The sequence below is a fragment of the Coturnix japonica genome, chromosome 1 (assembly GCF_054131305.1).
Source record: "Coturnix japonica strain WE chromosome 1, WE-NBRP24, whole genome shotgun sequence".
Taxonomy (NCBI): domain Eukaryota; kingdom Metazoa; phylum Chordata; class Aves; order Galliformes; family Phasianidae; genus Coturnix; species Coturnix japonica.
The window spans coordinates 131706061-131732995 of NC_140663.1; the positions used below are offsets into that span (position 1 = coordinate 131706061).

The 26935-nt window shown below is 36.6% G+C and overlaps 1 protein-coding gene across 14 annotated transcripts in view; it reads left to right on the forward strand.

Annotated features, from left to right (window-relative positions):
* Positions 1-26935, forward strand: part of FGF14 (fibroblast growth factor 14) — a 358569-nt gene that overhangs the window by 199759 nt on the left and 131875 nt on the right. Inside the window, exon 1 of one of the 14 annotated variants that reach the window (XM_032442014.2) lies at positions 23397-24197. The exons of 12 other annotated variants lie outside the window; for them this stretch is intronic. In XM_032442014.2, coding sequence (XP_032297905.1) covers positions 24005-24197 — 193 coding nt within the window. In that variant the 5' untranslated portion in view covers positions 23397-24004. Of the gene's footprint in view, positions 1-23396; positions 24198-26935 lie in introns of those variants that run through there. One more of the 14 variants, XM_015851491.3, reaches the window with a different exon arrangement.

Below are 26935 nucleotides of genomic sequence, written 5' to 3' on the forward strand. Positions count from 1 at the left end.
AACTTTTATTTGCAAATAAAAAATATCTTATAAATCAAAAGATATACATGGACCATGTAAAGGCAGAGAAAATGACAGAAAATCATGTTCTCTATCAAGGAGAAAATTACACTGTTTGGGTCTTTCCCCCTTCCTCTTTTGCTATGGGTAATGATCAGATAATATGTATTTAAATAAAAATTGTGATCCCATAAACTGATAAAGATAAGTATAAGGATGGTCCAGAAGATGTCTAGAAGTGAGAAAACTCCCATCTTTACAGGGAGCAATGATGAGACCTCAGATGTTTTCTTGTGGACTTGTTTTTTTCTTTGTTTGAAAGAGTGTCCTGACCAAAGTTTGAAAAGGTTGAGATGTGACACACTGTCGTTCTTGATCTGATTCCACAACCTGAAAGTTTACATTGGAACTATGGCAGTAATGTTGTTGTTGCGAGCAAATCATTTTCTTTCTAAAGTGTTCACCACCAATCTGAACATATGGAAAATTGGTATTGCTCCCGTAGCTGGGCTCTCCATTCTGCAGGATCACACTGTGTGCTGCATTGGTACCATCTGTCGCTATTTTAAATATTTAGATTAATGGTCTAACACTAATCCAGTGTCTCAAACTATTAATTGCTCTAGATCTGTGGAAGGGTAGACAAAGAGAAACTGATTTCCTCCAGGAAAAGTTATTCCAATGTAATTTTTCACTTAAAATATTTTGTTGATCTGGGCCAAGTGCTCTAATGCACTTCAAGCAAGCAAAATATTCGGCTGTGAATAATCCATGAATATACATAACAAATCATACTTAATTACATTTTGGTGTCTGGATTGAAGCCAATATGTTTTGTCAAGTCTCACAGGGAAACTGCACAGTCTATTTATGCATCATTTCATACTTTGTTCTACCACCATGCTTAGTTTGGTTCCTCAGGCGTATTTTAAAGCTGACACCACTGGCTACGTCCAGCATCATATTAAAAAGAAAAAACAAATTGCAGTGTAAAAGCACTGAAGAACATTCCAGCGAAATCATTTCCCTCAATCCATCTGAATAAATTTTGTGTCTTCTCAGATGTCTTTTCATGCTTCTTTCAGTATAATGCATTTCACCCATTAAGCAACTGCTGAAATTTAGTTTGTTATATTAGGCAGTCTTAGAAGATATCTCCAGCCTCCTTCCAAAAGTCAGAAGAGTTAAAAAATCATTTTGTATCTGTGGAGCATCAGCATCATGTCTTGAGAGGATGTGGTAGGAAGCTGTTGAATTTATATTAGCACTTAATAATAACACACAGTTGTCCTGAAGAACCAATTTGTGTTCGGTCTGCACTGTATACTTGCATACACAACCTTTAAAATGTGTAATCCAATTTACTGAATTTAAAAAGCCTAGAATAGCTTCATTTCACTTACTCCTCTTGCTTCCTGGAATGCAGCTTAAAATAAATACATAAATACATGTATACATACACACATAAAATGACACTTAGTTATTTTGTTTTAACCTTTTTATTTTTCTTCTCTGTAGTAATAAGTGCTTCATTTTCTGTTGTTTCATAAGTAGATGAAGATTTCAAATATATTTCCAGCCTGGCCAAAAACAAAATCCTAAGGAACCAAGAAAATCTATTTCAAATACACAAGAATTATAAGTTAGTTGCATTGTTACACTAGCCTTTACCTACACATATTTACATGATGTGGAAATGTGTGAGCATAGATTTATTTGTCTTAGACTATCTCATCTTTTCCAGGCATTATTTTGCATGAATACACATATTATGATATGTGTACTTAGTCTTGTTAAGATAATGCTTTGATTTATTATAAAAGGTGTTATTTTCTTACACATGTGTAATTTACTTCACTGCAAGAGACAACAAATTAATTTGCCTTTGTTTGTTGTACAGGCTTGCAAACCCAAACAAATTAAGTAAATCTGGCTGAATCCAACAAAATACCAGGAAGGATTTGGGAATGGGTATTAGAACACGACAGTGCTATTTTTGGTTTTGGCCATTAATACTGAACCTAAGCCAGGACTAAATATTGCTGCTAACTCAAACCTGCATGAAGCCTTGAAGTAAAGATTATGTCTCCTCTGGAGTATATAGGTATCCATGTCATAAGCAATGCCATCTCTCAGGGCAATTATTGCCTTCTGTGTGCTCATACACTTAAAGTTTCTTGGCTGGAACAGTCATCCTTCTGCTTTGAGGTTCTTCTCCTGTTGCATTTGCTTTTGGCAGACCATTGCTGGCAAGGTTCATCTGTTCATATCACTTTCCCATGGTGTGTGTTTTTGTGTCCTTTGTGAAATAAATTACTTGTCACACAGCTTGACATCAAATATCTGAGACTTCTAATTTGTGAATTTACTTAGCGGGAGTTCTTTATTTCTCTCTTGTTGGAAGCTAACTGTCCATTTGGTGTTAGGTTTATATTTAAGTGATCTTCTAGTTGATGCCATATGTAATCAAAATAGTTAACAATTAATAAAACATTTCATCTGTAGCAAATTTCTGCATTTGAGTTGTGTTATATGAAATAATTCCATTAAAAATATCTGCCATTTTTTGGTAAAGACTAAATGGGATTATGTAATATATAGATACATTTGTATCTATAAATCTATAGATACAAATAGGTACATTTTATCAGTATCTAGAAATAACACAATCTTCAGGACACTCCCATCCCTAAAACCTCTGGGGCTCTTGTCTCTCTTAGTGGCAGAAAGATGGGAGGCAAAGTAAAAGGGAAGATGGGAACATAGGCGTATATATATATAATCCAAACAATTTGGTGCTGAGTGTTTGTTTAAAGTAATTACATTTACTTCCTTGACTAAACATGACCTTTTTTTGCTTCTCCATTCAACTAAACATTTTGAGCTGAAATTACACATTGTATAGAAAAATCAATGTGATTGTCTTCAGAAATATCTTTCAAGATATTGATATAAAATTAAGACAAAAATACAAAAAAATTTTAGCAATAGATAATAATTCTTCCCCCCCCCCACCAAAAAAAAACCCAAACAACAAACAAAAAACAAAAAAACCCACAAAAATAAGTAAAAAATCAAGCACCCCAGAACTAGTATTTAAACTTCAAATAATTCTGAATATGTAATGTATACATTACTATTTCAGATGCTTGTCTGATATCAAGAACCAAAATCCTCTACAACTGCATGTACTTTGAAAAACAGAGGTCTTTCAGAATATAAGGTCTCTTGCAAGATTGTCTGCTGAAATTTGATGATCATGGGGGAAAAGTCTGAACCAGTATTTTCTTTCCTCTTATCATATCTGAAGTTGTAGCCTGATTCTAGTGCACTGGACAGCATTAAAAACTTTCCATAAGTAATCTTGTTTGATTATGTGAATTTTATTTTCAGGCAATTTTCCTCCAAAGTCTAAATGCATGTATAGATAACGTAAAATGTCTAGGGAAAAGCTCCAAATATTCCCTCAAGTCACAGTGCTTATATACCAAGTATGAAATACTTTCCATCTTGGGAATAACTGTTCTGCAATTTGAAGTGTTAGTGAGCACACATTTGTTGTACCTTTTAAAAGTGTTTTTAAAATGTTTTTATTGTAACTGCATATAGCATGCTCTAAGATTTTGATTTTGCTTATAGTGCCCTCATCTGTAACTGGGAGCCAACTGCAGTTTAGTAGTAAAAGTGGCTATTTTTCCTGAATCTTAGCCTGATAAATACCTCCTTAAATACATTATTTTGACAGCTGAAAACAGCTATTATGTTCCAGTTTACTTGTATTAGTTTGAAAGATTATTCTTGAGACATTATCAAGGATTTCAGTGCACCCTAAACACAGTTTACTTTTAAGCCAAACATCAGCTGTGTGTTTTGCCTCTAAAATGGAGCCTGCACTTTAGTTGTAGTTATGACCCTTGATTTTACCATTTATCAAGCTGTCGAACACAACAGATCAAGACAGAAAGTAATTGGGGTAACAAATAAAAGTAATTTAGCTGTTGTTTTGGTTGACACTGCTTCTTTATTTCTCCTTTTCTTCAGTTTACTTCTGGGATTTCTGCAGGTGAAATCCCTCTATGACATTTACAAGAATTCTAAGCACATCTTTCAGTAACAGACTTTATATAGGAAACTTTTCAGAAACCCAAAGAAAACTAAGAAGGATTATCAACTTACTCTGGATGTGTTTTATTTTTATTCTTTGTTTTTGTAAGACTACTTAAACCTATCCCAAATATTTGTGATTTTTAATCTGAACACAAAACTAAATGAATAATGCATAGGGTAAAAAGTATATACAGTTTATACAGTTTTCTTTCTCAAAGATCATCTTGATTGGGCAGAGATTACCAATACAATGTAGGCCACTTGAATTTACTCTAACTCACGTTTTAGTACACAGTTGCAAAGCAATAGTCATGTAGGTGTTTTTGTAATGCCAGAGCAAATGAATGAGGTGCATGAGAAGATTCTCCCTGACCAGGAATTTAAATCTGGCAGGATCTGAACACTTGCAGCATTGCATAACTGAGATTTTATTGAGGAACTTTCTCCTACAGTCTTCCTGACTGTCAAAGTTCCTGTTTTGCCAATCAGACAACAGAAGCTATTGGATATATAATTAAAGAATATCAAATGAGAAGAGAAAAAGTTTTCTTCTTTTAAAAAGGAAAGATTGTCTCATAAAATGTAAGCTTTAGGTCCAGAAAGAAATGGTGCAGGTTGGGAAGAGGTGGACTGGGGTCAAAGCTTGCAAACACTAAAAGTTTAGGATCCTACGTGCAATTTTCAGGGCACAGACATCTTTCTTTAGGCATGTTTTCCTGGCAGAAGCTGCTTGGAGTTTAGGGATACTCTTAGCAAGTTCTTTTTACAGGGCTGTATTCTGTCATTCAAAGCTTGCTCACTTGCATGGCATTGCACTCTTTTTCCCTCTGTGTGTGCAAACACACGTCTGTTCATTTCATTCATACTAGCCTTAGTCTTCCTCTCACAAATCTCTGCACTGTTAACAGTGGATTGTTTAAACTTTGTGCCTGACCAGATACTAGTATTTAAGGATACTCTATTTAAGATACTGCACAATTATCTGGGCTTCATACAGACATATTTTAGAAAGGTAGATGAGAGAAAAACTAATTTAGGTAGATTCTGTATGAATTACTGCATTCCTATCTGCTTTATATATGTGTGTGTTCATTTACACATGGTTCCTTTTCTCCTCAAGTGCCTTGGCCAGGACCCCACTGTGCTGAGGCTGTTCCAAACAGCCCTTCTGGGTTTGAAAGCCAAAGTTAATGGAATATATGGGATCATGGCCAATCTAAATTTAGTTTTCACTACATCTATTCCATCATTACAGAAATATTTTTTCAATTTTTGTTGTTTTGTTAGTTTACTTCCCTGTTTTCATTATGGTACAGCAGATGGCCAATGAAAAGCAAGGAGAAAATGCTAGAAATAAAATTGGTTAGAATAAGTACTTATCGCATGGCATATTTTTATTGAACATAAGTTTTCGAAAAATATCTTTTCATCTTCCTTTTGAGGCAGTCTACACAAGCGTTTCTTTCAATGGCATTTATTACAGCATTAATCCTGAAGACTTGCTCCAATATACAACTCTACCTTATTTTTTTTTTTTCTCTTTTCAATACATAAGGTTATTTTAGAAATTGTATCTAAGCTGACTATCAGTATATATACTTTACGTCATAATAAGCTTTGGGAATTTGTGTGGATAAAACAGATGGAAAGCAGTGCAGGACTTTTTGCTGCCTTGTAACTTGCTTGACATTATAACCTTGTTCAAAAAAGTTTGGTTTGGCATTCCAAAAAAAAAAAAAAAAAAAAAAAAAGTTAGCAGACTTTGTAAATATTAGAGGTGGATAAGTTGAAAGTCCAGAACGTAAAGCCAGTATTTAAAAGCCCGCATCTGAAAGCTTTGGCCTAGGTTGAATGTTAGGGTGTCAAATACAGAAGCATCTTTTAGTGAAGCAAGCTTCTTGTTTACATGGCTGAGGAGCCGAAAGATTTCTTTTGAAATTTCCTTTAGAATCTATGGACCAAAGCAAGCTGTTGCATGATTTTTGTCCAACACATTATTTTTAAAAGGAAACTGAACTGCAAACCTTTATCTTAAGAACAAGACGTTCTTATAGCTGAACAGGGAAAAAATATCCTATTCCTTTGGCTTTAAATAGGGATGTGCAAGACTGCCATTGTAACTACAGCTTTAATGATACGTGATTAGCTCAAGCTGCTGGTTTGGATGGTGTTTGAGCCATAGCAACATTTCATTTTCTTTTCTGGTAATATGAGTTTTACAGTGCACAAAATGATAACTTCCTTTAAAATCTTTAAGGACAAGACTCCTCCCATGCAGCCTCAAACAAATATTGACTTAATTTTAGAAAGTCAAAAGAACTGTAAAAATCTGAGCCTGGGAAAATTATAGTGTCTTCACATTTTTATTTTTTAATATAAAAAGCACACTTTTCCACGCTGATGACTCAAAATGGGATTGTTTTTTTGATTTTCAAACTTGCAGTGCACTCAATTCATAACTAAATGTGAGTGAAACAAATCAGTTAACGTGTTTAACAAAGATTGAGCAGAGGCTTCTGGCATGATTCGCCCATCAGACAATAATTGTTATCATAGTTCTCTTAATTAAAATAACACATTTCAGCCAAACACTTGGCTAGTTAAAATTATTTTGGAAATGATATATTCTTGTAATGATTTTCTGTTTGTTAATTCTTCAGACTTTCCTTAAGTTTGGATTGGCATAATTGTTTTGTGTGTTATTATCTACTGTAAGACTCCATAATGATAGTGGTGACTGAGTACAGTGGCAGACTAACTTTTGACAAGGTTGTCCAGACTTTATTTCTATTATTTCTAGGACCCAAATAATTTCTGCTTTGACATTCATGGAAATTTTATTTTCCAGCATATTTCTGGTGTTTTTAGATAACAGTATCTTCTGTAACTGGCAACATATTCTTCCATCTCACCTAAAATGTTCAAACAGCAACATTTTCCTCAATACAGAATATTATGTTTTTGTTATGTATGTTTTATTGTTTAACTTATCATACCTCGTAATCATTTTCAACTCTTGTTTCTTACAGAAGAAAATAATTTCTTTCCTTAATGTAGTCTCTGAAATCTATTTCAGTGCTATGTCCTTTAGGCAATAAAGACCATTATTAAGTCTGACTTGCATTAAAATAGTTACTTTCTAAGCAGTATTTTCCTGTGTGGTTCAAAATTTCTTCCAGGGTTCCTATATTGCTTGCTACAGGAGCAATTAAATAATAATATGCGTAAACCAGCAGATATTTGTAAACATTTTGAAAAGACATATTGTCAAATTTTAAACCTGCCCATTAAATTGTGATTAAAAAAAAAAAAAAGAGGATACAGTATTGGTAATTGTGTATTTGCTAGTGCCAGAATACTGAGGCAGGTGTTCAATGACCAGCTTGTGTTTCCAGACATCTAAATTTGTATGTACAAAACAGAATATATTTTTCTCTTTCTGCTTTGCTGTGGGAAAAAAAAGGCCAGTGCCCATCACATTTAACCTTTCTATTGGCTGAGTATATTATTTAGTTAAACTTGTATGCAGTTTTATACAACCCTTCTACTGTGCTTTATTTCACGTTATTCACAAGTAATAAACTATGTTCTTCTTATGTGTATGTACTTACGCCTGGTATGATATAAAAACTTGATGTAACTGCTTAATGAAATTCTGCAACATTTATTTCATTTAATAGTATAGAAAATTGAGAATGAGCTAAAAGATAAGATTCTCACAGTCACTTCTGTGTTCATGAAAACCAAATGTGCTAGAGAATTAATTTGTCTTGGAAATAGAAGCAATAATCAGATCAGGTCATCTTTCCACTGTTCTTTTCAAAGATGTTTTTTTCTGAATCTCTAGTGTAAGAATAGAGTCCTTTTCCAGGAGCTAATTTTTGTTTATTTCTAATTCTTTTCAAGAAATATCCCTTTAATGGAACCTGCATTTGGTTCTAATATTGCAGATTTAAAGAGAACTCTTTTTTACATTGCTTTTAATTCCCATGTCCTGCCTCTGCTCATTCACATGTAAATCAGACATCAGCTGAAATTAGAAAGTTCGAACACTTTAATTTATGCTTCAGCCTAACTGGCTATTTCAGTAACCATTAATTGACTCAAACTATATTAAAAATCTTTATCAAATATGTTACTAATAGAAATACATATGTGAAGGCCATAACAAATAAGGAATCGGAGAATCAGAGAATCTTAGAATGGCCTGGATTGAAAAGGACCACAACGATCATCCAGTTTCAAACCCCCTGCTATGTGCAGGGTCACAAACCACCAGACCAGGCTGCTGAGAGCAACATCCAGCCTGGCCTTGAGTGCCTCCACGGATGGGGCATTCACAGCCTCCTTGGGCAACCCTGTTCCAGTGAGTCACCACCCTCTGTGTGAAAAACTTCCTATTAATACCTAACCTAAACCTCCTCTGTCTCAGTTTAAAACCATTTCCCCTCATCCTATCACTACCCACCCTTGTAAACGATCTTAAAAGAAACTTTAGGAATAATTTATAATAAATAATACAATTAACCATCTTCTTAAGGCTGACACTTTTAAAACAGTTATATTAAGTTATATTTGTCAGCATTCTCTCTGAATTATTCTATATACTACTTCTCCATCTGTGGGAAACCATTTTCTTCATATTTCATATTTTTGTGTAGTAGTTTATATCTGCTTCCTTTCTCAGGTACATCAGACTTTTTTCCCCTATTTTTATCCTTACTACTTGAGATGAATCCTGCTTTTACTAATGACCAAGCTGGGGTTCAGTGCTTGGGAATTAAAAAAAAAAAAAAAAAAAAAAAGTCCTATTCTGGAGGAAGGAAGCACAGATCTTCTCACTGATCAGGACAACAGTGTCCCACATTTATCATACAGGGCATTTGTTTCTAACGAGTTTCATTAAACTTATTACACAGTGTTCTCTGACCATCACAAAAAAGATGGAGACCACGTATACTGAAGTATTTCATTATGCTTTTTCATATTTCTTGATGCATGAATAAATATGTGAGCAGAAATAACAAGCAACAACTCTCTCTGCACCACCCCAACAGATATGAACATTTTCAAATGCATCCAAAATCAATTTGGAGTACTGTACTTGGCAGCTGTTTGGGGCTGTATCTATCAAAATCACTGAAATTTTGCCTTTCACTTAATTAGTCTTATCACTATAATAAAAATAAGTGCTCGCTATGAAGCAAGCTGGCATAAAAGAGGGTTTCAAAGTCATATTGAATACAAATTTCAATTTCTATGTATGTTCTCTCAAACAACATAATCAGTTGAATCTTTGTGTATGAAATAATCGGGAAAACAGGTCAGTGAACAGCTCTAAACAGAATTCATATGCAAATATTCTTTCTAGTTGATATTTTTTTTTTAATCTAAGCTTGCTCATATGGGTTAACTGAACCAGTCATTTGTATTTACTGTTGATTGAAGAGGGCAAATAAGTTTGGCAGAATACAAACCCTCTTTGCATTTTAGTTTGTCCTCACCTATCAGAGGGTCTGGAGATGGCTGAGCTTAGATACTAAGTGATGATACTCAATCAGCACTGAAAGTCCCATGATGTTCAGTATATGAACTTTCACAGTTATAGATTTATAAATAGCATACAGACCAATTAATCCAATCACATTCCAAGTGGAACAAAATCTCCAGTGGATTCCACGCTCGAGGTTTACCTTCCCAAAAGATTGGATATTTCAATAAGTCACCTCCAGGAAATAATTCACACTCACTTGTCCAGTAACATCTTTGAAAAGAACAGTGGAAAGATGACTTGATCTGATTATTGCTTCTATTTCCAAGACCAATTAATTCTCTAGTACACTGTGGTTTTCTTCTAGATAATACTTTTGATTGAGGGTGGGAAGAGAATTGAATTTTAATTTGATATAGAGGTCACCAGCCTATGCTGTTCTTCATCATTTTAATTCAATGTCTGTAGTCTTCTCCCCTTTCAGGGACTGAGATAGATCTCCACAGATACCTATGGCTAACAGTCATGACATAATCTGAAAATAATTGCATAAAAGAATCTATAAATGGTCTGAATGCAAATTAATACTTTAAAATATGTATGGAGCCTTTGTGGTGGAATATTAGTATCCCAGACTTCCTGTATCAGAAATACCCTCTGTGTTAACAGATCTGAAACTGATATGTAAACTTCAAGATATTCAAATATGCAAGGCAGCCGTCTCTTAGCAATCAAAGAAAAAAGAGGAGACTTGTATTCCTTGTAGCCTCATGCACCTATCCCTTGTAATATGGGAGGCCAAGTAGGATCAGCATGGTGAACCAGCAGATATAAGCTGCTAAAACTAATTTGTTTTTTTTACCATCAGATCAGCTGCTCAGACTCCTCCTGAAGCTGCTGGTCAGTGGAAGATAGAAGCAGCAGTCAAGAGAGAAAACTGGACGCTAGGGTTTAGATCAACATAAAATGAAACTGCAGTTCATCAGAATTTGCCCAAACAGCAAAAGAACAAATTAAAAATTGAAAGAACTTTTATCTCCACAGAAAAGTGGATTAGTGTCTTGAGCAACCAGCAAATTGCATTTCTGTACATCTAAATACTATTAAATCTGGAGAGGAATTCTTCCTGGTTTGTTATTAATAGGCCATACTCAATTTCCCTCTACATCCAGGCTTTGAAATTTGAGGTAAAAATACACAGAAAGGAAGAAGCTGTCTGCAAAAATTGAATGGCTTTGTGGGAGAATATTTATTGTGCGCATTCTACTGACATCTCTGTGGTAACTGGTTTTGCCTCTTACACTCTATTATATGCAAGAAGTGGTGAATGGCTAGATGTTTCTGAATTGCTTGTCAACCTTTTAATTTGCAGCTGTTGTTTCTGTTAATGGCTAAGCAACATACATTGAACTTTTCTCTTTAGAATGGCTTGTAAACCAGGCAGCTGAAAATTTTACTGGGGTTTACACCTTATATTTCAATGCTATGTTAGGGAAAAAAGTGTACTTGTTTCCAAGTAACTATTCCTTTTTTTTTTTTTTTTTCCATTTCAAAGATTAAACACAATGGGACCCCACTTACGTAGCAAAGTACATGCAGACTTGCAGACTTGATTGTGTGGTATATTAGCATATTCATCTAGGTATAGTGAGAAGAGCAGAAATCTTTAGATATGTTAGGGCATCCCTAAATAATGAGGAAAATAATCACAGCTTTAATACAAAATTACTAATATTTCTGCAGATATAACTGTGTTAAATTTGAAAATGCTTCCTAAGTTATGTTTCAGTGCCTACATACTAAAGATGCCTTACATAATCTTTTAAACAGAACACATGTTGGCTTTTATTAGAAAAAGGGAAGGGAAGGGAAGGGAAGGGAAGGGAAGGGAAGGGAAGGGAAGGGAAGGGAAGGGAAGGGAAGGGAAGGGAAGGGAAGGGAAGGGAAGGGAAGGGAAGGGAAGGGAAGGGAAGGGAAGGGAAGGGAAGGGAAGGGAAGGGAAGGGAAGGGAAGGGAAGGGAAGGGAAGGGAAGGGAAGGGAAGGGAAGGGAAGGGAAGGGAAGGGAAGGGAAGGGAAGGGAAGGGGAAAGAAAATCAGGGATATTGCAGCTGAACCCGGAATACTCAATTCAAACAAGATTTGTGAAGTACTAGCAGTTAATAACTTTTTAAATGCTTTTAAAATACCTTATTAAATTTCCTTTTTCAAAAGCTTATCTGAATATTTTGTATCGGTTTAAACTCTGTAAGAACTTAAACACTCCAGTCTGTTTTTGACATTAGAGGGGAATATAAATCCTGTGATTACCTTTACAAATCGTAAAGTGAGGTCTTGAACAGAGGGACTCTCTCAAAATCTATGCTGACCGAATGCCCCAGTATAAAAGGTGCAGAATATCATTGTGAAGGTCCCTCTGTTAATTCAAATTCTGTAGTAATTACTGATAACCTTATATTGTCATGAAAGGATTTTTCCATCAAGTCCACTGATAACTCAGTCCTAGTTTTTATTTGAAGCAGATCAAAGAACACACAGCAAGGCTTTTCCTGGAGCAGTACCCTCATCTTTTATTAGAAATGGTATCATTTCTTCTCTTTTATTCTTGAATTTGTGTTATGATTGAGATTTCCATTGCAGTAAGATCAAATCTGCTGATTGGTGACAGTATAATAGCCTTAGAAAATAGATCATTACAGTTTTGCTGACATGCTTTTCTGTACCTGCTTTTTCCACACATGCTTTTCCTACACCTGATGGCATTTATGTGGGAAAAAATAAGAAGTTTATTTTCAGTCTGCAGAAGAAGTTTTTTTGTTTGTTGTTGTTGGGTTTTGGTGGTGGGTTTTTTTTTTGGTGAATATTTGGTACTAGTTCTGTTTGAACTAGTTTGAATACTAGTCCTGTTTTGACTAGATTTGTTTGGATTATTACATTGGTCACTAGTTTATTTGAAGAATAACCCCAGTTACTGTTCAGTCTGTTTAATTTTTGTGCATTCTATTTTAATATGTATATAATGTACTTGTAATTCCTTTGCCCTTGTAGTAAAAAAAAAAAATAATCTGAGAATTTTCAAAAATAGATTTGATCTTATGTCAGTCCATCTTGTAGCTATCTTTTCCCCTTTCATCTGCTCTTGTCAGGCTACAAACCTGTTTGTTCATAATAGGTATGGTCTTACATTTCTGTTGGAAAATTATGTGCTTCTATATATTATATGAATAAATCTATAGCTTTCTAAAACATACTTATTAAAGGAATTCTTTCTAGGTAAAACTTTGTCCTGTAATATTCTCTGGGGTAGTAAATCTAGCTTTTTGGAGTTTGAGAACTATGTTGTGAAAGTTTTTCTAACCAAAGTTGATATTCGTAATTAAGCCTATATAGACCACTTGTAGATTAATTTTATGTGGAGTGAAGGGTTAAATGTTATGTTTTGTAAATCAAAGATATCAGAACACCAGTTTTTGATAGTCTACTGGAAATTACTTGTAAGTATTCTGTGTGCTGCTGAAAAGCATAAGTCAAGTGAAGCATATAAGGAACAAACAAGGCTTAAATTGTCAACAGCTCATTGTTAAATGTGCTGTCTTCTAATCATAAATAATTCCAGAGAAAGAAAAAGGTGTCTGCAGAACTTATCAGTTAAAGTACTGTATTTTAAATTATTTTGCATGCATTTTAAATTAAAAAAAAAGAAAAAAAATCCTCGCATAAAGCAGAAATGGTGTAGAGTTTTGGAATACAGAAATATCAAATTTAGAATAGCCTGTATGTTGTTCTGATACAGATCTGCATGCACAGATTTTTCCTTAACAAACTTTTTGAAAGAGGATGTCCAAGGGTCCCTTTCAACCTAAACAATTCTAAAGTGATCATAAATCAGGTTTCAGTAAATATATTTTCTGTACTTTTAAACCAGTCCTGAATCCTCTTTTTAATAAGTTGAGCTCCTGTAAGCCTTTTTTATATATTCTTGCAAAGCCTTAAATAAAATAGATAGAAAAAAAAAACCATCATTATTTTATATTACTGTGCTCTTTCTTTGTATTCCCTTAAGCCTGTAGCAGGGTTAAGAAGCAGACAGATTGGTTTAGGTCTGGTACAAATCTTGAAATACTGAAAAACAGGTCTGCAAGATGCTGACATTTTTCAAAAGAAATTAGGAACAAGATTGATTGTGTTTCCACAATGTACTGGAAGACAGTTGTTTCATTTGTTTGGGTTTATTTTAACATTTTTTGTCTGTTTGTTTAATTAGGAGATTTGAAATAATAAGAATTGATTTCTATGGAAGTTAACCTGCCCGTGTCCAAGGCTTTAGCAATAAGGTTAAAAAATGAGTGTATAATCAAAACACTATTATTTTGTGTAATACAGCTTTAAACAAAATCATTTTAAACTTATTTCTATAAATTATAATTACAGCAAACTATAGTACCCTATTCCAGATGTGTAAAACTGCAGTGGTAAATAAATATCTTTTCTCACAATAAATGATAGGTAGGTTGTTCATGCTTGAGACTCTAAGGCCCAGAAATGATTGCTTTGTCTTTGAAGAGAGAATATTAGTCAAGGAGCTATGGTTCACAGTAATTTGGCTGCCAGTATGTTCCATCTATAATGAGTTCTGTTCTTCCTTATCAGCGTAGCATAGCCAGAACCACTCGCTTATTATTTACAGAGCACAGCTTTGAATTGCATCAAAGAGAGCTTCCAATCATCAAGCTGTTTCCTGGTACTAATTTAGATCTTCCTCCCTACATCTGCAGCTAAAACAAGTTTCCTTAGTGCATAACCTAAGGTTGGAAATAAGTAAAAAATATTTGATACTTGGTGAGGAATTTAAATATATTTTTATACATATCTTTTTCATTAAAAAGTGTTCTACATTGCCTTATCTGAGCAAAAAAGGCAAAAGCAAGGTACACTTGGAGACTTCTGCTAACAAATGAATCCAAAAGTCTGGTGATTAACTGTAGCGAGATGAATGGTTTGAGAAAAGTTAGCTTTGGGAAGGGGCTGTGTTCTGCCTATCTGTGTTCAAGGCTGTGTGTGTAAGAACTGAGGGCAGTTTCATTAGAGAGCAGTTTCATTAGATCTCTCAGTTTAATCCAATTATTCTGTTTTGATTTTATTCATACATGGACTGATGGCTTCCCATTCACTCCCATCCAGTCAGTAAGAGGCTGTGAATCAGTCATCAGCTTGGTGGATGCTAAGGTTTTTCATGTATTGAAACACTGCCAGCTAGAAGCGGTATAACTCACACTAACCCTTCTGAACCTTGCTGCTTTCTGGGAGGCAATTTCAAAACAGTGTCAGGCTGATCTGAGGTTGTCTTACCACTGAGAAATGCACACCCACTTCCTTGCTTCATAAGCAGCTTTGCCAGATTTGTATATGGACAAGACTGCATGATAAATTGTACCAATGAACTAATCAAGCTGAAGATTAGCAAGTGAGAAAATCTTGAATCTGTGACTGACTTTTCACATGAAAAAAGCATAGATCTAGTAGACTTTCTGACTGCCCTTTGTATATGTACTGTCTGCATATTATTAGGCCTTGTACGTAAATTTTCAGCTACATTGGCCAGATAATGAACATTATGCTATGAAGACACCATATATTTTTAAGTGAAAATTGTACTTGTATAATAGAGTTAGGCTGGTATGAATTTTAGTGGGAGCTTAATAAGACACTTGTATATTGGGATTAAAAGGTGATTGCTGTAACTTGTAGCTCTAGGAAGATAATTTTTATTATCTGTGATTAAGTGAGAATTAATTTTCCTGAGTGCTTGGATCTTCTTTCTGTCTAAGATAGGTGGAAAGTCTCTTTCAACAAGCTAAGTTGATTCACAGCTAATCCTTCATCACCTCTGTGTGGGGGTGTTTCAGTTATCACTTTTCTTTCCTTATCCAGTATCTATATTTCAGCTTAACTTCTGCAAGCTTCAGAAGTTAGTATGCTGTTTACATTTTTTAGCTTGTTGATTTTATAGATTTTTTTAATATAAATTTTTTATAGAAGTAATGCAAAATGGTAAAGTGTTTAGAAAGATTTACAGAATCATAACCATGAATTTGTTAAGAAGAGAAAAGAAGGAATTTTAATTTTTTTACACTGTAATACCGTCTAGGAATTAAACTGAATACAGTGGGGGGTGAAAAAACCCATTCATGTAATTCTGTACTTATTTTTTTTTAAGTTACCTTCAAATATCTTCCTTCCTTCCTTCCTTCCTTCCTTCCTTCCTTCCTTCCTTCCTTCCTTCCTTCCTTCCTTCCTTCCTTCCTTCCTTCCTTCCTTCCTTCCTTCCTTCCTTCCTTCCTTCCTTCCTTCCTTCCTTCCTTCCTTCCTTCCTTCCTTCCTTCCTTCCTTCCTTCCTTCCTTCCTTCCTTCCTTCCTTCCTTCCTTCCTTCCTTCCTTCCTTCCTTCCTTCCTTCCTTCCTTCCTTCCTTCCTTCCTTCCTTCCTTCCTTCCTTCCTTCCTTCCTTCCTTCCTTCCTTCCTTCCTTCCTTCCTTCCTTCCTTCCTTCCTTCCTTCCTTCCTTCCTTCCTTCCTTCCTTCCTTCCTTCCTTCCTTCCTTCCTTCCTTCCTTTCCTCCCTCCCTTTCTCCCTATCTCCCTTTCTCCCTATCTCCCTATCTCCCTCCTCTTCTTTCCTCTCTTTCTATCCCTTTCTTCTTTCTTTCTAAGAAAGGAAGAATCTAACTTCTACCATGCAGTTGTTGATTAATATCTCAAACACACAATTTTAACTCAACTTGTAAGTAGTATAAATAATTCTATGTTCTTGCAGCAGTACAAGTAGAAGAAGGAAAATACACCAGTTTGCGTTGCAAGTTATTCTCCAGTCCATATATCTGTAGATTACTAGTGTAACACTGTCCACTGCTGGCAAATCAGATAATTGCACTGCACATTAGAACAGCATGTTATTGGAATGTTTAGCTGAGTTAACAGTCTTGATTGTGAAATACTTCATAGTTTAATTTTCTAGATCACTATAGGACTATTGGGTCACTGTATTAGGAGCATTCATGCTATGGCTGCTAATAATAAAGGCTATGTTATTTGAGCTAAGTGGAATATCAGCTTAGTAGTATCCTGGCATTTTGTAGAAGAAAACAGGATTTTGTTGTTATTGTTGTTGCATATTTTTTTCTTTAGTAGTATTAAGCACATGCAAAGAAACTCCTGTTAAAGAAAGTATTGCAGAATGAAATAAACATTAAGTGGAAATAAGCAATAGTAATTTCTTATGCTAAAATAAATAGCATTATCCTGTCAGATACTTCTGAATATCTTAATCAACTAAAAAAAAAAAAAAAAAAAAGAGTGAGAGAGAAATTTAAATTTGTCATTAATTTATTCAATAGAAATAGTAGAAAATGCACCACACTTGTTTGTTTAGAAAGAAGAAAATGGAACATGCAGCTTTTTCTGGAAAAAAAAAAATAAGTTGTGTCTGAACCCCTAATATGAACAGATCTTAGAGGAGAGCAAAGTAAGTTTACCCTATAAATTTACCAAGGTTGCAGTGTATCTACTTATTCTCTATTCAGAGACTTACTTTTTCCTGGTCAGCAGTACCCAGAGAAACACTTTATAACTCTGCCTCTAGAACAATAATGAGGTTTTATGTTTCAGGATTTATTTTTCCTTATATGTGTCTCCAAAATAATATCAAATGCCTTGCAAAACTGAAGTTATTTGAATGAATTTCAGATGAATTATAAACTGTTAAGTTATAAAATGTTAAGTTATAATTAAACTGTTCAGAATTATAAATTGTCTTTGAAAAAGCTACAGTAGTACATTAACTGCACTTCCATTTTTAGGTTTGATAGCATAAAGACCATAATTTTTCTGTAATTTATTTACTCTACCTATGTGTGTCTATGTATGTATGCAAGGGCACACAGTTGTTTTCCCTTCACCACTGGGAATCATTTTATTTACTTACAGGATTACTGGATTTATTTTAAGGGGAACTTTTGTTTCTCAGGCTAATAATTTATGTTTGTCTAAGCACATACTAACCACTGTTTTCAGCATTTCCTTGTAAAGCTCACAGTGTTTGTTTTTTCTCCTGACTTTCTGTGAGATAACCAAAATCCAGTAGCTCTCTTGTTTACATGGCCCAGAAATATAACATTATTACATGTTTTCATATCTGTTCTCCAGAAAGTGAGAAACCCTTACATAAGGTTTTAAAACAAGTATTAGGAAAGACTTTCAAAAAAACACTGTCTGGAATCTTGATATAAATATGGTTTTCTACTAACTTAAGTCAGAAGATGTAAATTCAACATCTAAGCTAGAATTTAGATGTATCATCTATGGGCAGGTTATGCACTCAGAAAAGGCAGGTGAATGAAGTATTCCCATACCAAGTATCCCAAATTCTCTAAAATAGAAAAGTCTTCTCATGATGGTGAGATTTTACATATATTTTCTACTTGTATGGTTGAGTGTTATTTGTATGAACCAATGTTATTTATTTCACAAATATAAAGACTAAAGGACCTGACTCTCCTATCTAGATGTTGACTGGAACACAGATACATAATTAAATAGTAAATATTGTGACATAATGTCAAATGTACATGAAACGGATCATCCCATGTGTGTATCCATGTTTGTATTCCTAAATCACTGTTATCCAGACAGTTGACATTATTTTCCTTTCCAGCTGGAAATGTTTGTTTGATGCCTACACTCAAAAGTCAAGGTGTGAGAAGGGCAATATTTGTGCTGATTCCATTCACGAGACTGAATTTTTTCATTGCAATCTTTTTTTTTTTTTTTTTTCTGTTTTAAGAGTAGGAAGCCTTCAAAAGAAAGTATTAAGTCGAGCAAGAATAATATGTATTGTCATGCTCTATCAACTTTATTGACTCTAGAGGAAGTTCACTATAGGCTTGGGACTGGATCTCTGGTCTCAGGAGTGGTGTTTCTTTTGTTTCTGTACAACAATATTTAGCAGACTCATATTCTAGTGACTTTCATTGCCTTGAAAAAGTAAAGCCAATGTCTGCTATTTATTTTAGAACTCAAGCAAAAGAAAATACAGTCCTGTTGTGGCTAGATAAGCAAATGCAACAGATGTTGATATACAGTGAAAAATTGCCACAGAAACTCTTCAGTGCTTTTATGTCTCTAATACTTAAACTGCTCTACACATCTGCGAGGGGTAGAGATGGATATTATTATTTATTTTCTGTAATGATAGTTGCTATGTTCTGGGGACTATTTACTATGGAAAGTCATAATCATGTGTACGATTATTACTGCAGAAACAATCGTGCCTTTCATTTCATTACTTCTATGGTACTGGCTTTTTTTTTTTTTTTTTTTTTTTTTTCCCTCGTTGTTAAATATTGTTTAAGAGGCAGTTGTTGGAGATACATTTTAGGCCCCAATCATGGAGGGCTTCACATGATCCTGTTAAGAGTATCTGTGCTGTTAAGAGTATCCTCTCAATCCAGGTGGTATCTTTTATTCACCTAATCTCTGAATAAGAGGTATCAGAACTAGTAGATAGATGATAGAATGAAAACTGGGAACACACATGAAAGATGTCACTGGAGAAACACTGAAAGTTAGGGCCTATAATCCTATACCTTATCTTGCTGAATAATTGTAAGAACAGTTTGAAAATCTCTCATGATTCTCTGTAGAATAATAAAGAATATTAATATATTATTAATAAAAATATTAAATTTTAAAAACTGAAAAGTTACTACTGCTTTCAAAAACCCAGACTCATCCCTGTGTAAACACATGGCATACTTGAGGCAGATACAAGTTTGTATTTAAATGAGTAATCTTATCTTTAGTACTGTATCAATTTTTCTTATATTTTCATTATGCACTATTTGATAGGTTTTAATATGTAGAAAGAATTTAGACACTCAAATCACGCTCCAAAAAAAATTATCAGCAACCTTCAATAACTGTGATCAGTACTGAGAAGTGTTCAGAAACAAAAGCCTAGCTAGAAACAGCACTCCACTAATCAGCCTGCTGTCTCATCAAACACAAGGGAAGGTTGATTCCATTAATCAATTGGAACTGAAAAACAAGTAATTTTCACTGCTGAAACATCTTTTCATGAAATTACTTTTTTGTTGTTGTTGTTCAATTGCTCAGATGTACTATTATCTGCACCTTGTAATTCTTAGGACTAGACTGGTAAATTTTATTCCTAGAGAAGCCTTCCCAATTTGAAAGGAAGCTTATGGAGTAAAAAATTAATCCTGTTTGCAACTGTAGCACAGAATTTCTTAATAATAATAATAATAACAATAATAATAATAATAATAATAATAATAATAGCTTTTTCAGCGACAAAAAATGATCTGCAGCTTCTTAGATTCTTGAAGAACTTTTGAGATTCACAATACTAAACAAATTCCTTCTAGAATTCCTAAACAGGAATTTGCAGTATCGTACTCCAGAGTAGTTAGCCAGACAGGAAAGCTGTATCAACTTCTAGCAAGCTATTGCAACAAAAACTAGATCTCATGAAACAAGGATAAGATAAATAGCAATGAAATGGACATTTTACACTTCCATGGCTCTAGGAGACATCATGGTATTTTTCTTAAGGTTTAATTTGGTTTTTGGTTTTGATATAAGTAATGGTTTCAGGTTATCTGGGTGGCAAACATGTAAAAGGAAACATACCAGTAGTAATACCTTTTTGTTTATATGGGTTTATGAAAGGAAAAACAGTCTTTATAGCTTTAAAGAATAAGAATGATATCTTTGATTCTGAAAATTTAGATCGAGACTGTTAGGATATAAAGCATAGAATCTTACTTTAGAAAATGCAAGCCTCTATGAGAACTTATGAATACACACTAATATTAATGGTTTGTTAAACATATTAAACTTTGATGCTTTAAAATGGTACATTATAATTTACATTTAAAATCAGCTGGTGCTTTGTTTTCAGCAACATATCAAAAAATAAATTTAAGAAATGAAACTGTTTCATACTCTAGTATATGGTAAAACAAGTATTTAATATACACGTTATAACTGGTAAATGTCTTACTCTAAAATTAATTTAAATAAGTAACTATAAAAATATTTTTCTTTTTTCTTTCCATTTTTTTCAAAATCTTCTAATTAAAAATATATTAGTAGTTAGAAAGGAACAGATAGGAAAATAGAAAGTATTGAAAATCCCTTCCCCTCTTTTCTGCTTTTAATAATTTGTTTGCATGTCCATACTTTATTAATTACAAATAAAATTCTATTTTAATGTAGCAAAAGTTATCACTAAGATATTTTCAATATCCCTAAAGTCATAATCTTATGTATTAACTAGTCACTAACATAGTCGCTATATTCTTATTTCAACAATCCCTTCGTTAGTCAGAACTTCACTCGGACTAAACTGCACACATTTTATCACAAGTTAAGACAGCAGATGGCTCTCTTGAGTTTTCTTTGCAAAACCTCATGCTGTAAACAACTGCTCTGCATTTTTGAGAAGCAAGTAGAAAGCTATTGTTTTTTATCTCTGCAGTAAGAAGCACATATCGTCCTGTCTGTAGCCCCATCTTCACTTTCCTTCCTCCCTTTTGCTACCACTCTGATTATTATAGTATTTAAAAATCCTAGGTCGTTTTGGCAAAAGCCCAGTGTTTGAAGGAAACAGTGGAAATAGAGGAATAGATAACATAGAGTGGATAGTATCATTGGATAGTATAGGGGACTTCTTACAGCAAAGGGAACATGAAACTCACTTTATGGAGATAGTCTCATTAAAAACAAACAAACAAACAAATAAATAATAGATCTGTTTGTACGCCGTTCCTAAATTCCCATAAAAATTCAAGATAATGGAGTCTTTGGCTTTGTTTGGCTCTGCTCCTTGTTATTCACTCCTTTGTTTGGATCCAGGAGCCAGGTCCAGAAGGACACTTCGAACTGTGCGTCCCGTCGCCTCCTCTGCTGGTGGCGACGGATGACGCCCCAGGGCCGCCCGTGTTCAATCTTCCTGTCCATGGTGCTGAAACGGAAAAGAGCAGGACGCGGGCGACTGGCACTGGGATGGTGGGCACATGGAAAGCTCAAAGAGTGAACCTAAAGGACACAGCGCTGTGTCTGCTCTGCTTGCTATGGAGTATGGAAAAGTGAAGCGTACTGCAAAAACAGTGAAATTTAAATTTGGAAACAAACAAACACCAAAATCTAAAAAACAGCCCTCTCTCTAATTGCATTAGTGAAGGTAATTGTAGCAGTTGTAAGGAAATTGCTGCTCTGTAAGAAATGCCAGACAGAAAAAAACAGTGCCAGTGTTTTAGCTGAATCTCTTTAGAAACACTTTCAAATAGAATTAAAACGTATCATCCAGATCCAATTGTGCATGTTCTGCTCCTAGTTGGTCTAGAATTAATACAAAATCCTTGTATATGGGAGTTCCTTCCACACACTTGTGCTCTTTGTATAAAAATAGCTCTTTGTAGATTAAAGGATTTAGGGAAATAATGGTCAATACCAGAGATGCTGAAGCTTCTGCTAAAACAAGAACCTAATATTGCCAACAGGTTCTGTATTGAAAAGTTGGGGATTATTCTCTAAGTGAATTATTCTGGATGGATATTTACACTTTGGGATCAACTGTTGTTGTTTAGGTTCCTTGTCTGGTTTGTTTCTTTCCTTGTATTTTATTTTTATTATTTTTAAAGAAACTTCTGACTAGAAATTAGAACACTTTAAAGGGAGTATTTATATATATATAAGCACATACACACATTATGTATATTTATTTCATGATACTTGTCTGTGCAAACAAATGCATTTCCCTACGGAATAACTTAATTTCTGTGTAGCCACTGGCTTCCTTTTCCTATTTACCTCTGGTTAGTTTAGGAAGTTTCACCATTAGACTGTAAGAAAGCACTGAATCCTCATTTGAAATGAGAAGTCAAAGAAAGTAGATGAGTTGTAGCATTTTAGATACTAGTTATTATGTGTAGCATATTGTGAACTCCTTGGGGCAGAGACTCGTTAGGCATTCTATGTCTAGCAAGCTTAACTACAAAAAGCATTTAGAAAGAATTTGCTGGTGATGCAGTGATTGTGTCTGCTGGGGAACGAGTTCTTGGGAAACTCCTTCAGCATTCCTGAAACCTAGAAAAAGAGTTTATGTTCCTAGTTACTAAAGTCCACTCGTGGTCAGTGTCTCAGACAATGGGTTTTGGTGGAGGGTCCCATCAGCTGCCTAGGTGTACCTCTACCCCAAATCCTTCCCATATGGCAACCCCCCTGGCCCATTGAACTGCTCCCGGCGGGCTACGAGGAAGAGCCTTCCCCCTCTCTAACCTCTACCCCCACTCTGCCTTGGGATCTGAGTTTCTCGAGTAGCGCTGCGCAACAGCTCTGCTGGCGGACTGAAACACGGCGAGCGAGAGGGCGGCAGATTCGGGCAGCCCCCGCAGCGGCTCGGAGGGGCAGGGCGAGGGGTGCATAGCGGCAGGGAGTCAGTGAAAGGGCGTGCCAAGGTGTCTGCATGTGAAGAAGGTTCCTCTGTATGCCGGGCCACAGGTGCCGGGCCACAGGTGCCCGGCGCTGTCCTCCCCTGCCCGCGGGGAGCTCCGCACGGAGCTGCCCGGGAAGCTAAAGGAGAGTGGTAGCTGCTGGCGGAGAATCCGCTGGGAACCCGCCGTATGCCACCAGAAAACGGCATCGGCGGCACCCCCCGCCCCTCTTCCTTTATTCTCCCGTTCCTCCTCCACCCCCTTTCCCTCGCCGCCCCTCAGCTCGGGAGGACAAAAAAGCTCCAGCGGTGCGCGTGTGTGTGCGTGTGCGCGTGTAGGGAGGCTGGAGCGGGGTGGGACTGAAGGGCTGTGATTACAGCTCTCCCAGGAGAAGGAGATTGCTCTCTCCAGATGCTGATTTCCGAAGCACTTGGCAATCATCAGGCAGGAGCCTGGAAGAGGCGGCGGTAGCCGCCCTAGCCGCGCCGATGGCAGCGGCGGGCGAGCGGGCGGTGGCAGCGCGGGGCTGAGGGGCAGCCGGTGGAGGCGAAGCCGTCGGCCCCATCGGGCGCAGGGCGCCTCGCAGCGCGACTCTGCCCCGAGCACGCCTCGCTCTGCTCTGCGCCGCTCCACCCGCAGCCGCCGCCCGAGCGGGCGCCCGGCGCCGGGGCAGGGCGGGAGGGGCGGCGGGGCACCCATGCGGTGACCCGCGGAGGGAGCAGCTCCCGCGGGCTGCAGGGCGGGGGAGCCCCGCAGTAGTCGCGCCTCTCGCTGGAGGAGCCTCCCGCACCCGCTCTCCCGCTCCCCCGGGGATGGGGCCCCGCCGGGGCTGAGCGCCCCTCCGCCCGCCCCCTGCCCGTCGCGGCACCGGCCGGCGTGGGCGAGCAGGCGAGCAGCCATGGCAGCGGCCATCGCCAGCGGCTTGATCCGCCAGAAGCGGCAGGCGAGGGAGCAGCACTGGGACCGGCCCTCGGCCAGCAGGAGGCGGAACAGCCCCAGCAAGAACCGCGGGCTCTGCAACGGCAACCTGGTGGACATTTTCTCCAAGGTCCGCATCTTCGGGCTCAAGAAGCGGCGGTTACGGCGCCAAGGTGCGTGCCTGTGGCCGGGCCCACCCGGGGGGTGCGGGTGGGAGCGGGCAACCTGTGGCCACCAACTTCACGGGCAGGGCGAGACGCCGCCGCCCCGCTCAGCTCCTCCCGGGGTTCGCGTTGTGGCTGGGGGAGACGGGGCTCGGGGACTTCCCGCAGACAGGTAACAGATGTAGCGAGTCATGCTTGATCGCACCCCTATCACCACTTCTCCCCCCACCTTTTTCATTTATTTATTTATTTATTTTCCCCCTTTTCTTTCTTTTGGTGTGTTTTTGAGGGCGCATAGTATTCAGCACTGAAAGCTTTCCAAGCGTCCGGTGTCTGGGATGGCAACCTGAAGGAGCCGTCGCTAATGAGTCCCCATTGATAAACTGCCTGCTTGGTTTTCCTGTGCAGTCTGCAGCCGTGCTACCCAGTGCTCGCTTCATGCTGCCCTGAGCAGCAAGAAACAGTAACTTCCTAATTGTCAAAGAAAGAAATATGTCATAGTTGACAGCTCTGGGAGCCCATGCTTGCATCCATGTCTGTATGTCTGCTTTCCAACTACTCTTCCCCAGTTAAGGCCTATCAATATAGACAAGGAAATCTGGCAGGCAGTTTTTCTCCCTCATGGATCACAAGTAGTCAACAAGTCCAAGGTGTCTAAAACTGGTACCATGAGGACTGTGTTTTGGCAGTAGATTGTGTCAGGACTCTAGAAATAAAAGGAGTTAAGTGACAACGTGACTGCTTCTCTGCTTGTTCTTATTTTGTGATATTCAACTCCATACTCAACAGTGCTCGGAACTAGTGGTGACTTATTTTGTACTCGTCCTTGGGAAACAAGTATCTTGAAAACAAAAGGATTGTGTCAAGAAGAGTGAAAATCTTAAGTATAACTCAAAACATGGGTTGTGCAGTCAGCGGTCACATAGAAGCTCTACTCTCACTAACATTAGAGAATGCCGCCATGTGTTGTAGACTGGTATGTATAGTAAATTGTACTAAATCACCTCTACAAGTTGGGTTGGAAGATAATTCTTAGAAGCATAATTAATTATCTACTCTGATCAATACCTCTTGTGCTGTGTTTTTTTCCATGCTTTGTATTGGAAATATCATAAATTAATACAATGAATCCATTTTTTTTTTTTAACATGGCTTTATTACTTAGGAACTTTTTCTCATAACTTCTATTGCATTATTATCTTGCCTTTTTTTATATAGAGCAGTGATACAGGGGTGATGATTTATCACCATCCCTGCATGTCAGTGGCAAAATCTATGCAGGTTTATTTTTAGGCAGTCAGCATATGAGCTTAATAATAAAACTGAAGTATTTGGTTCCTAATGTTGAATTCATGAACGTGATATTTGTTTATGAAAATAGGTTTAGAAATTGTTCTGGACCACCTGTTCAGTCTTATTTGGTGGGAAACTGTGTTAGGCTGTGCTGTGGTTTGAGGAGGTGCGCTCCTCACAGCACTGAGGTGACAAAAAATTTCTTAGGTAGGATAAATACATTTATTTTTCTTCATTCATTCCTTTTCCATAAGACCCCTTGTGTCATGCTTGCATAAGATAATTGGATTAGTATGCATCTTACCTGTTACCCATACCACTGATGCAAATGATTTGAAACTGAGTTATCAGAACAAGGAGGATTCACTTTAAAGTCTGCAGTATCAAACTCATGTGTTTATTTCCTCTAAGACTCACTCGGATACATCACAATGTTTGTTCATCTGTTTATGTTAAAGACTTGGAATTGGTGCTCATTCTAGTATTCCTGCTGTAAGAATGCTATCACTTTTGACTTTGTATGCTTATGACATGTAGTGTGATATTTGGAGTACCTGTGGATTCAGCGCCATTTGTTATTTAGGGGGGAAGCTGAAGAAACAGTCAAACAGAAGTCAATTGTTTTAAATGCTTTCCTGTGCTTGTTAGTTTACCTAAACAGAGTTAAAGGATTGCTGAATTCTTTTACTGTCAAACCCATTCGAATGAGTCTTTGCCAAGCAAAACAGGATTCATTTCAAAACATCTGTTGTCAAAAAGGCACAATGGAATTTTGACAAATAGACCTTAGGTGGATGATATATATACAAGGTGTCATGAGAGCATTGTGGAAAAAGAGCTAACCGAGATGTGACAAACAATCCGTAGCTTTTTCATACGACTCAGTGGAAGTACAGAAGAACACACTAAATATTTGTTACATACATAAGCAAAATCTGGGCTCTTAGAATGAAGTGCTTACTTGGTAAAGTGCTCACATACGGAAAAATAAATGTTTTTGAAATAATGAGGCAGCAAAAACCAGTGATGCTTCTTTATAATTCAAAATACACATTCATTCTTGTTTCTGTTAATTTACAATATATGCACACTTTTTGCACACAAGATGTTAGCAAACTTTGGAAAATACACTTTGTTTTTAAACTCCTGTTAAAAATGCTCATTAATACTCTTCCTGGGTGTGATTTGTGTACAAACCAAGTTATTAAATATTATAATTAGTAAATATAAGACAAGCTAAAATCCTTTATTTTTTTTCTGTCATGATTACAGATTTTTTTCTCATAATCTGTCCTTTAAGGACATAGTAAAATGGGAAGAGAAATATGTTTTGAGAGACTAATGCTTTGAAAAGGTAGTATTAAAGTTAGATCCAGAAGCTTACCTAGGGTAAAGGGTAATTTTTTTATTAGCTTACATATTGGCTCTACTGATAACTGCAATGGGAGTTCTAA